Source organism: Fopius arisanus, unplaced genomic scaffold, assembly GCF_000806365.1.
Source record: "Fopius arisanus strain USDA-PBARC FA_bdor unplaced genomic scaffold, ASM80636v1 scaffold00024, whole genome shotgun sequence".
NCBI lineage: Eukaryota > Metazoa > Arthropoda > Insecta > Hymenoptera > Braconidae > Fopius > Fopius arisanus.
The window spans coordinates 427,979-439,983 of record NW_011887763.1 but is presented as its reverse complement, the minus strand read 5'-3'; the positions used below and the strand labels follow the sequence as shown (position 1 = coordinate 439,983).

The 12,005-nt window shown below is 37.3% G+C and overlaps 3 protein-coding genes across 5 annotated transcripts in view; 2 read left to right on the top strand and 1 right to left on the bottom strand.

Annotated features, from left to right (window-relative positions):
- Positions 1–4,549, top strand: part of Atg18a (Autophagy-related 18a) — a gene marked incomplete in the record, with an annotated part of 8,935 nt that extends 4,386 nt beyond the window's left edge. Inside the window, 3 exon segments of the mRNA XM_011301603.1 lie at positions 51–148; positions 1,562–1,618; positions 3,488–4,549. Coding sequence (XP_011299905.1) covers positions 51–148; positions 1,562–1,618; positions 3,488–3,606 — 274 coding nt within the window.
- A 290-nt stretch (positions 4,550–4,839) lies between these two features.
- On the bottom strand, positions 4,840–9,187 carry TER94 (Transitional endoplasmic reticulum ATPase TER94). The gene is made up of 3 exons (XM_011301602.1): positions 9,043–9,187; positions 6,444–8,112; positions 4,840–6,346 (listed from the first exon to the last, which is right to left on the bottom strand). The coding sequence occupies exons 1-3, from the start codon at positions 9,057–9,059 to the stop codon at positions 5,630–5,632; spliced, it is 2,403 nt and encodes an 800-aa protein (XP_011299904.1). The 5' UTR covers positions 9,060–9,187; the 3' UTR covers positions 4,840–5,629.
- A 284-nt stretch (positions 9,188–9,471) lies between these two features.
- LOC105264609 (leptin receptor overlapping transcript-like 1) lies at positions 9,472–11,714 on the top strand. 3 transcript variants are annotated; one of them, XM_011301599.1, is made up of 4 exons: positions 9,472–9,633; positions 10,332–10,406; positions 10,615–10,813; positions 10,911–11,714. In XM_011301599.1, the coding sequence occupies exons 1-4, from the start codon at positions 9,560–9,562 to the stop codon at positions 11,022–11,024; spliced, it is 462 nt and encodes a 153-aa protein (XP_011299901.1). In that variant the 5' UTR covers positions 9,472–9,559; the 3' UTR covers positions 11,025–11,714. The 3 variants fall into 3 exon arrangements, with proteins under 3 accessions (XP_011299901.1, XP_011299902.1, XP_011299903.1); XM_011301600.1 differs by having other exon boundaries at positions 9,473–9,625; XM_011301601.1 differs by lacking the exon at positions 9,472–9,633 and adding an exon at positions 9,640–10,153.
- Positions 11,715–12,005: the final 291 nt, after the last annotated feature.

Genomic DNA, 12,005 nt, shown 5'->3' with positions numbered 1-12,005 from the left:
GATCGACCGTTTAATGATTCCAAATTTAATGAATGTCCAATGAAAAATAGATTAGATGGAAAACAGGATGAAGTTGATTGTGCCAGTGTATCTACATTAGGTGATACAACAGCTGTGACACCTGCAGCCCCCATAGTACAAAATCCAGGTAATAAAAATCATTATAAATTCATTCCCTACAATGACATTTTAGATTTGTGTCGCATGATCAAATGAGAATCAATAAAAGCCTGTCATCAAACAAAAATTTTGGCAACACCCAATAAGCCAATGGTAAGTGCAATTAATGACGAATCATATATTTTTCACATTTTTCACAATGACCTTGTGGACCTAGTTAAATTTAAAAATTAAATGAGTGTTTCTCGTTTGTTTTCCTTTGTTCATAAGTTTCCAGATTGAAAACAAAAGAAAAACCGATGCATTCTGTCACGTTCTCTCGTGACTGCTTAAAAGTTATGCTAACGACTCATGTGGGGAATTGACTGCGCGATTAATTGCACTCCTCATTGGGAAAAGGAGCGATACAATTAATAATGTATTGATTCCTTGTGTTAATGCCACACACGCACACAAGCGAGAGAAACTGATACTTTTGAAAAATGTTCATTTCTCTTGAGAAATTCTGGGATATTTCCATCGTATCAGTAGCTCGCTAGATAATTCCTCCGAATTTAAGATGATAAAGATAATATTTACATTATGAAGCGGAAAAGTAACTGTAATGCATGATAAATCTCCTTTATGAATTTGTTTGCCATTTGTGGGAATAATTGCCCTCACGTACGGATATTTTACCTCTACACCTTTACGAATTGTATCAGCATCTATCGAATTTAGTTTATACGTTACTTGCCGCCAGAAATAATGAGTTGATTAATTGTGTTATTTTTTTGTTATAATTTGGTGATTCGATTGAGGTAGATAAATCGAAGCCGATTTTTTCATATTGGAGAGAAAAAATTGGAGAGAGTTTAGTTGCTTGTTCCTATCGACTTGTACGAATTAGGAGTTGAGTGGAAAATTGTAACGAGTCAAAGTATTTGTTAATTGCTCATTCAAATCTGAATGAGCAATTAATCAAAAAACGTGGACCTAATACTTTCGTGTCTGTCCATTTATCTTGAGAACGATCGGTCTCAGCTGAAAAAGTCAGAAGATCTTTTATGCGAATAGTAGAATCCCCCACAAAAATTTCCTTTGATATTTTCTTCTAGCACCCCTTCCCTCCGAGATACTCAGAAGTTACCAAAATAAATAAACTCGTTACAGATTTCCACTCAGGAAAAAGTCCAACAATTTATCCATTACCCATGTGGGTGCGTGTGTGCGCTCTTCTGATCTTTCATTAAATTGTTTATTAAGTTGTTTAAGAATATCAGACAAAATCACTTGCTACATTCTTTCGCTTCTTAACCCCCGCAATGAGACTGACTGAAGAAAAATAAAATAAACAATCTCTGTCGTGGGGCAGTGGGAGCCGGAGAGCTTTCTCTTCATTAGTTTATGACCTCAACTTTTGATGTGATTTTTTATTTTTTCTTTTTATTATCCGCTGAAGCCTGCATAAATAGCTACGCGGGTGCGTTGCGCGGCCGCTCGCCAGACTCCATGTCAGGTACTGGTATGTCCACTATTCAAATTCACCCCCGTATTCGCTCTCATCTCTGAAAATTAATTAAACAAATAATTCGACCCATTCGTTGATGATGTTCTGCACTCTTTCCGCCTAAGTTCACGTGTTTTTTCATTTTCCTGGCAAACCCACGATGCACTGAGCGGAAAATTTAATAAAATTTCCAATCCGTCAAACAATTTGTCAGAAAATTTAAACAACCGGTAATTTTGGGTGAAAGGACAGAAAATCATTGATCCAATGGACAAATTACCGAGTTCTCCATTTTTGTTTTTTAACTTGACACATGGGAAAAATCAATAGAAAATACTAGATTTATTTTTCAATTCAGTGGAGATTGAAATTATATTGACTGCAGGAAGATGTCGATAGATTTCGATTTTTACCTGTGAGTTCTCTCATGGAAAAATATATTGGCTTTTTCCTCTGAATTTTAACAGAAAGCTCAATAGATTTTTCTGCTGATTTGAAAAAACTTGTGATCAGATTTCATTCCATTCTCGTCGAGTTCCTGTGAATTGACGGATTTGGATTTTGATTTATTTATTAACATTTAACCGCACACACACGCGCGATTTTTAGGGCAGATTGTTTGGTATCAGTTGAGGATCTGCAGGAAGATTAGTTGGTCGGCTTCCAGGGGAGGAGCACAATGATTTTTTATTTTTTTAATTGTTGTCATTATATTTTAATTTCAGTAGCGGGTGGTGAGATATTCTGACGTGCGAGTTTACGTATAAAGTTAAATGCGACTGGGTTTGGGATTTTCATGCACGACCGACACTCGCATGCACTCTTTCCAGTTGTTTATTAATTTTCTCGTTATTTGTTTTGTATTTTTTGTTATTAACATCATTAATTTTTCTTTGAGTTATCGATGAAGTGACTGGGGAATTTTTGAAAATTCGTTCAATCTTGAGAGGAAAAACTATCCAAACGAAAATATATTAATAGATAAATCCTCCATTTTTTCATAACATTTATTCAATAATAATCATAATAATTGAATAATTTTTCAAATTATTTTAACACTTGGAAATTCGATATTTGATATTTGATGGTATCCCCAGAATCTTTATACTAGGACTCTGATTTTTTGACTCCATAAAAAATAACAATTACTTTATTTTCATAATTTTCCACTGACACCTCGATATACGCTAATCGAGATTATTTGGCGGTGATGAGGGAACTCTCTGCGAAATAAAAATAAAACAAAAAACCTTCGTGTGGCATGTATGTACGTAGCATGACGCTAGTAATTGTACTTGTCTTGTAGATTCATCGTAACTATTGCCTCCACTAGTTGAAAAATAATCCAATCCCCGTTGCACTTTGATTGCACAATTATCTCTCAATTCCATCAATTTTAAGAGATAATTCTGTAATCACCGGTGGTTACGCACAACCCCTTCTTAATTATTTAATTCCCCTTCCCCCTTTTACCCTCCACCCTAAATAATGATTCTGAACATTCGAAAACGATCACTCAGGAAAATAAAAGTCACAAATCTGTACAGAAATTATAAACCAGAATGATTGTATTTCACCGAGGATCGTTTATCGTTACATATCTCGTGAATGAACGAAGATTGAGAAATTTTCATATTTTTATTTTCTGTAGAGTGATATCCGTTCTACAAAAAACATTAATATACAAATTTTTCTATCTCTCTTTATTTAGAAAATATTCGTCGGTAATTGGGATGAATTAAAATGCAATTATGCTAGTTTTGAAATTGACAGGAGAAATAAAAATCGTCTCATGCTCACACCAGTTTCTCCTCGTTAGAAATTTTGTGCCTAAAAATCACTGATTGTCCCATAATTAATCATGATAATGACTTCTAGAGTCGGAAAAATACCACGAGATGATAGCAGCTACGGAGAGTCCACCGAAGGGAGGCGGGACCTTCCGACTGGACGATGACACCGAATTTCCACCAGTGACACAAAGATTAACAGATTGAACAAATCAACTTCGATAATCTCGAAACATATCAGGCAATGCGAGAATTGGAAAATGAGTGGAATATAGATGATATGCTGAAAAAAGTCAAGAGATACAGAGAAAAAAATCAGTAGCAAAAAAAGTAAAAGATAATTGAACCTGACCAATAATTAACATTATTTCCAAATCTAAGGAGGATACCATTGTTTTCATAGGAATCTTTTTTGCAGCTCTCATTAAGTTCTACAAAAGAGGTCCCAATGAGAATTCCACTATCTCTCTTCAAACTCGAGTTATTCCTCGAACTATTAAGTATCACCTAAATCCACTCGTTATCCTTTACATTTTTTGGCTGCTGAATTGAAGTGGTCGATTGAAATGAACGCCCATTCGAAATCACTGGGGGTAATTGTCCCTTCCGGTTCTATCGACAACGTTTTTTCGGTAATTAACGTTGCGCCTAATGAGGGACTGATTGAAAAATGCAAAAAAAAATGAATAAAAACCAGAGAAACGACAAAAAAAATTGATAAGAGAATTAACTCAGACGTTTGTTGTGTATTTAATTAAAAATATTTAGATGATTTATCATTGGTAATCCGTGGGGTGACGATCGGTGCCAATTTGTTCGCAGATCCACGTGGGTTCGATGATAATTAGCAACAACGACGCGCTTCTGATATCATTTGTGGAATAAAGTGGATGAAGTGGTCCTTCCGTTGTAGATGAATTTTCTCTTTTCGCGGGGCAATTGGAGCTCCAGGCAGGATTTAATGTTCAGTAATGAATTTGAGATGAAAGTTGGACACTTTGCGGTGACAAATGATAATGAAAATGAAGTGATTGGGGGTAATGGAGTCAATAGATCCACAAAAAATGTGTCCTTTTGGCCGTTTTATACTAACGCGTCTTTGTTTAGTGAATGAAAAAAATAAAACGACATAGTTTTACTTTTATAAAAATGAGAATATTAAAAGAGAAAGAAAAGGACAAAAAAAAATTATGTGGATAAGTTATTAATTGATAATTAATGCGTAAATAACCCAATGTAAATATTATTACGAATGCTTATGCATTGTCGTTAATTGCAGATATTATAGGCAAATCCAATGAATATACGTGAATATACGTGATCATGTCTTTGATTTTTTATTTGGATGTCATTTTTCTGAACCTGCCAATTTTTCTGGTTTTTGAACGAATGAAGAATGAATTATTGCATTTGAGAAAAGGTGGATGAATTATTAGTCACTTTTCCTTGTTTATTTCATTTTATTTATTTATCTGTTATTATTTTATCCTTAACGCAGTATGAATTACAGTGAAGAGTGAATCGTCATGAGTGGAATTTTGCACATCTATCGGATTTGTGTCTCGATAACGAGATATTCCTGATATCACAAGGATTTTCATAGATGAAGAGATTAGCAGGGGAAAAATTTGCTCTTGATTAATATCCAACAGAAGATGAAAACTCTTTCGTGACGTTTCAACGCCTTCACTCCTGAATTATCGACAATTCTTCTCTTCAAACCTACTTGTGACGATTTTTTTTTTTCGTGAAAAAAAGGTACAGCCTTACGACATAACAAAAGAGCCTATCCTGGAATAATCTATTTATTCAATGAATTCGTTTGCTTCGAGGTAAATGGAATGCGAGATGAGGTCTTGAGGGTCATATAAAAATTTTCAACTACTTGTAATCTCTCGAGATAAACGACAAATTCACTCAATCATTAATTCCGTATAAAAACACGAACTAATATTTTCTTCATTTATTTAAAATGATTTTATTCAATTCTTACTTATTCATTTCATTCATAATTTGTGTAATGAGTCTGGGCCCAGATTTGTAATTTTCGAGAGGAAAAATCTATTCCTCGACTTTTCTTCACGTTTTTTGTATTCGTGGATAATAGTAGCCCTGAAAATTCGTGACAAGTGTCAACTCATGGGTGAAAAACAAGAAGATGTAAACAAACAAAGTGGACAGGCTCTTTTGTGATGCGCTCCACTGCAAAGAATATTACAGTTACGAAGACTTAACTATAGAGATCGTCGTCACCATCGTCCTGGAAGGTTTGATCGCCCTGCGTTGAATCTTGTGGGCCACCTCCAGCATTTTGAGGGAATCTGAAGTTGGTGCCAAAACCTCGTGACTGCTGTAGCGTCTGTGCAAACATTTCATACTTCCTGATGTCATTATCAGACACAGAGCGACGAGCAAACCTCATGGCCTCCTCGAAATGAGCCCTGGTAATCTCCGGTACGGGATCATCATCATCAGTATCCATGGACACCGATGGATTATTCATTCGTTCCTTTTCCCTACGAATCTCAGTCTCGATGCACTGTCTAATGGCTAATTTGCAGGCACGTTGACATATCTCAGTTAAATCAGCACCAGAGAAACCATGTGTTACTTTTGCAATGTACGTTAGATCAACGTCCTTGGCAACTGGTGATTTACGTAAATTAGCCTTGAAGATTGCTTCACGGGACTTCTCGTCGGGCAGTGGAATATAGATGAGCTGATCGAGACGCCCTGGTCGGAGTATTGCTGGATCAATGATGTCAGGACGATTCGTTGCACCAATGATGAATACATTTTTCTTAGCCCCCATTCCGTCCATTTCCGTGAGAATTTGATTAATCACACGATCTGCCGAACCACCACCATCACCCACTGATCCACCACGAGATTTTGCGATCGAGTCCAATTCGTCGAAGAAAAGAACGCAGGGAGCTGCTGATCTTGCCTGCAATTATTATAAATTATTATTTCATGATAATTATTTTTATTTATTATTACTGGATGTTCAGCCAAATGATGATTAATTTCTTCAAATGTCTCACCTTATCAAAAACATCCCTGACATTAGCCTCAGACTCTCCAAACCACATGGTAAGCAACTCAGGCCCCTTAACAGATATAAAATTGGCCTGACATTCATTAGCAATGGCCTTAGCCAAGAGAGTCTTTCCACACCCAGGTGGTCCATAAAAGAGCACCCCCCTCGAAGGTTGCATGCCAAACTTCAAGAATTTGTCGGGATGCTCGACAGGATACTGCACAAGCTCCTGGAGTTCCTTCTTGACATTGTGCAGCCCTCCAACATCATCCCAGGATACAGTTGGCACCTCGACGATAGTTTCACGAAGAGCACTAGGACTGCTCTTGGCCATGGCATATTTGAAATTATCCATGGTGACAGCCAATGAGGTCAACACCTCAGCATCGATTTGATCGTCCTCGAGATCGATGAGATCCATTTTCTCCCTGATCTGCTGGAGTGCAGCCTCAGAGCAGAGTGATGCCAGATCAGCTCCAACATGTCCATGACTCTCAGCTGCAATTTGCTCGAGCTCGACGTCCTCAGCGAGTTTCATATTCTTCGTGTGAATGCGAAGAATCTCGAGACGTCCAGTTGCATCGGGAATGCCAATATCAATTTCCCTATCGAATCTTCCAAACCTGCGAAGTGCTCCATCGATGCTGTTGGGTCTGTTGGTAGCTGCCATAACAATTACGTGAGAGCTCTGCTTCATACCGTCCATGAGGGTCAATAATTGAGAGACAATGCGTCTCTCCACTTCACCGTGAGTCTTCTCACGCTTTGGGGCGATGGCGTCTAGCTCGTCGATGAATATAATAGCTGGTGAATTTTTCTCAGCCTCCTCGAAGGCCTTTCGCAGATTAGATTCAGACTCACCAGCCAATTTTGACATTATCTCAGGGCCATTTATCAAGAAGAAGAAGGCACCCGTTTCATTGGCTACAGCACGTGCGATGAGGGTTTTTCCTGTACCTGGGGGTCCATAGAGTAGAATTCCACGTGGAGGCTTGACTCCAATGGCCTTGAAGAGTGATGGATGACGCAGTGGTAATTCCACCATCTCCTTGATCTGTGCCAGCTGTTTGCGAACACCTCCGATGTCGTCGTATCCCACTGCATTGAGTGCCTCTTGCTCGTCCTCACGTTTTATGGGCTCTCCATCGCAGTGGATGACAGAGTCTGGGGCAACTATGCAGTAGGGGCTAGGATCTGTCTGCAGAACTTTGAACTCAACAGCTCGCATTCCACCGCGAACGATAAAGGTGTCGTCCATGTGGATGGGACGATATGCCTCCAGGAAATAGGGCTTGAGGTAAACCTCGAAGAGATTACCAGTGAGACCTTCTACTGTGTCGTCTATTGGTAGGACGTGAATTTTTTTTCCATATTTTACGTCTGGACATGCCTGCACGGACACTACGTCGCTCAAACGGACGCGCAAGTTGTTTCGAACAACTCGATTCATTCGGATCTTCTCGTTTGGACATGTCTCGTCTGATAGGACAATGCAGACTGTTTCTTTGCGTCTCTTGCCTTTCAGCAGGACTGTGTCACCACGGAACAGCTGTAGCTCGTCCATCTTTGCCTGGGACAGGGCAACCACTGAATTGTCATCGTTCACTGCTTCCTCTACCAGGAGTCTGTTAGGCTTGTCCTTTTTCCGAAGGATCGCCGTCGCCAAATCACCGCTGGAATTTTCAGGAAAGCAAATTTCGTCATTTTCACTCGATTGGGAACTTCAGTTCGTGTGGGGTTGGAGCATAGAACAATTTTTTACAATATCTCGAAATCTGGGGGGAAATCGTGAAATTTTTGTGAGGACCTTTTTTGTGGGAGGCATTTTTCTCTGCAAATGATGTTTTATGAAAAATTTTCGTAGGTCGAGTAGAAACAGAGGTGTTGTAAAAAATCCGATAAATCTATTAGAGATAGAAATATTCGTTGCAAACTAGGCTTCGAAATCCGTTGACTTTTCGCTTGTGAGTTGTAATTATTTATTTGATTTTTTTCAGTTTCATCAAGATTCAGTTTAACCCAAATTCACAATTCGCAGGAATAATCGCGATTTATTTCCCTTGAATTTCGTCATGCGTGACGACTGGAAACCCGCGAAAATCATAGGCAATTTAACCCCCAATGAGCCCCAATTTTTCGAAAAGAAAACCGTCAAAACGACGACAGACTCCGCAGATTGATCTCCTAATTTTTTTCATTTTATTTATATCACGTCAGCTGTGAAAATTCCTTTGTCATGGTTTACTAACGCTGAGGAGGCAGAAACGGCCATGATCGGTACTCAAAGCAAACGAATGTGTAAATGACTAGGAAATTAATAAGACGATCGATCCCCCCGGCAACAAGCGAAAAATGTCCACTCAAAAAATCATTCCCCTTTACTTTCCGATGGTTTTCTCATTTTTTTTCATCGATGCTGGATGATTTTTTTGGGATTCGTGTGAAAAAAACTGAAGTCGACATGATGACAAGGTAGAATTGAGGGGGTGAGCGCCTATGCAGCGTTGAAAAAAACTACGTGCACGAATCACATTTGCCGGGGTCTTGAAATGAATACAATTATCGTAATATTAATTATTGGAGGACTTGTGGCGGTTACTCACCCCTTCTGATCACCCATGATTGCTTTAGATGGTTTTCAAATGGGGTAATGTTGATTATTTCAGTGTAGATTCTGGTTTACTGGAGCTCTCCTGTGGTTCTGTTCTGTTGAAGGAAGGCTGGCTTCTAAACAGTCATATGGCAGGGTTGCCATGTCATCTGAGCAATTCTCAATGTACGACAATTTTTTATGGGGCGCGGGGTAAATCCCCGTTTTGCAAATTTCAAAATCAAACGGCTAGGTTTTAGCTCGAGAAAATTCCCTCTAAAACAAATCCAAAGGCCACGAAATGTCTCACCGTTTTTCCCATCTTCCAATTTTGTGAATTTTTTTTACGAATTTCTGAGAAGTAATTGACTTTTTTTGGGGAAATTAATGGAGTTTTGAATTTGGCGCACTTTGATATTCGCTGCATGCGCACCCCTGTGATCCTCCGTTCAGTTCATCTGTCTACTTCTTTGGAAAAATGTTTCCTGGAGTCTGTTTTTGAGTTTACGCCACTTTCTAGTGACTCGTCGATGATTGTCGATGATTCAGTTCACCAAGTTGATTGTCAAACTCATCTTCAATGGCCGGGATTAAAGGTTATTCGGTATAATTACCTCACACCGAGAAAAAAATAGATTAAAAATCAGTCACCCCAACGACATTGTGCAATTCTCCATTACGATTATCGTGGGCTGTATGGAGAGATAATTAAATAGGGAAAACAATCAGAGATATTTGACAACATAACCTGATAAAATATATTCATTATTCAATATTCAGTCACATCTCATGATTCTATTAATTTAATTTTCAATTACTGCTCTCAATATTCACTTGTTTTTATTTACATGCAGCATTTCGTCGCTTTGTTTTTTCATCGAGAGCGGATGATGAATTTTAGAATTATTAAATGTACTGTATCCTTAATTGGGCATTTATTATTCCGTGGATTTTTTGGGCCATTCAATGAGCGAAGGGTTACGTAATTACTGATTATCACCTTTGTGATGAATTCCATTCATTAACAATTTTTTTTTAAACATTTCTTAATTGTTGACGATTCAACTAATAAAATGTGTTCTCTTATTTCATGATGTGTTTCGATGATTCGACTGGACTACAGCGTAAGTGAATTAATTTTCAATATTGACGCTTCGATGAAATCATTTCTTATTAGAGGAACAAAGTAATCGATTTTTTTGAATTCCATCAAATATGCTGTAGGGACGATTTCTCCATTCTTCAATTTTCCCATATTTTTCGATTGTTATTTAATTGAGGTTTTTGAAATTATTATTATAGATTGGTTACACTGGCATTTGCTGGCTCCATAGGTATGACATTTGTCATCCTGGGATGCGCTCTTCCTACTTATGCGTAAGTAGTATATCAAATTCAATAAAATTCCACACGGGCGATGTAAAAAAAAATTTTGATCGATGCAATTTAATGAAAGAAGTGGTAAACCACGATAAGTGCAATGGGATTTATTTCGATGCTCCAATCGACTGCTGAATCGAAATAATTTCTTATTCGGGGAATTTTACAATTTAATGAATTTCACTGTTTACGTAATTGCTTGCAGATCATGGTGGCCACTATTTGTAATTCTTTTCTACGTACTTGCACCGATTCCAACTCTGATTGCACGAAGATACACCGAGGATTCGGGTAGTAACAGCAATCCATGTCTCGAGTTAGCGATATTTATTACAATGGGAATTGTCGTGTCGTCTTTTGCTCTTCCCATCGTTTTGGCACGAGCTCCAGCTGATGAGGGAACCGTGAGCTCTCGATTTATTATTTCTACTTGAAATTAATTCGTATATCTTTTAATGCAATGTATCAATTTTAAGGTTTTTTTAATTGATCGAATTTCAGATCAAACCAGGTGCCTGTTATTTGACTTTGGCTGGAAATGTAGTGGTATATTCGACGCTCGTCGGCTTCTTCATGACATTCGACCAGGACGACTCTGACTACAGCATGTGGTGAAGGACTCATAACATTTACTCCTTCGCGTTTAAAAAAATTCATAGAAAAACCAAAAATATTCTCTGAAAAATTCCATTGATTGTGAATTTTTCTATTGGAACTCCAAAGAAATTCCTTTGAGGTTTCATCACAATTATATTTGAAATTCCCAGAATATTTCAGATGAAGTTTAAGGTATTCCTATGAAATTTTTCACACGTGTTTTCCTTAATTTTATACGAATCGATAAAGAAAACATTGCGAGGAGCACTGACTGATGGCAACGCTTTAATTTTTAATTACTAAAAATACAAGTGAATAAATATAAATACCAGTGGGGAGATTCATTGAGAAGAAGATTTACCCCGTCATTACTTTATTGTACCCTTAATGGTAACTAGCAGTTGCGTAGGTTGTACAGACTATTGTCATTTAACTTTAACTTCGTTAATTTAGAGGATTACAGATCCCCTGGTAATGTACTAATCATGTTTACATCTGAATTATGCATTTGTTTTCCTTCTCTCAATTTCAATCAACTGTACGGATTTGTGCAACTGAATTCGGAGATCGGAATTATGCTGTTGAACTGTTTTTACAATTATGGCAATTAACAAGGCAGAGCAATGCGAAATTGTATTCATGAAATCATGTCATTTTTCTCGATTTTCTGTGATGATAAGTTTTAATAAAAATTGAGAATCTATTGTATGTCTTCAGTATATATTTTCTTTTTATTTGGGGGGCGAATTTTTATCGAAGCAATCTTCTATCTAAATTAAAATAATCAATAGAAATTAATTTAGAAAATCATTAACTAGTTACAGTGATAATGATAATTAATCAAAAAACGCTTGCAAATTGTTTCAATTTTGGTCTCATTATTCAAGAAAATTCATGACGAATAAAAAAATGGAAATAAATATTAATGCATAATAATAGTGATGTAAGACTTTATTTTTAAATAATTGAATGATCGATGGAACATTTTTATCGACGAGG

Excerpts from the sequence above, each read along its gene's own strand:
- LOC105264609 (XM_011301599.1), top strand. The coding sequence starts at position 9,560 with ATGATTGTCGATGATTCAGTTCACCAAGTTGATTGTCAAACTCATCTT. Across the intron at positions 10,407-10,614 it reads TGCGCTCTTCCTACTTATGC|ATCATGGTGGCCACTATTTG; the intron begins GTAAGTAGTATA and ends AATTGCTTGCAG. Across the intron at positions 10,814-10,910 it reads CTCCAGCTGATGAGGGAACC|ATCAAACCAGGTGCCTGTTA; the intron begins GTGAGCTCTCGA and ends ATCGAATTTCAG.
- TER94 (XM_011301602.1), bottom strand. Across the intron at positions 6,347-6,443 it reads TCAGGGATGTTTTTGATAAG|GCAAGATCAGCAGCTCCCTG; the intron begins GTGAGACATTTG and ends TAATAATTGCAG.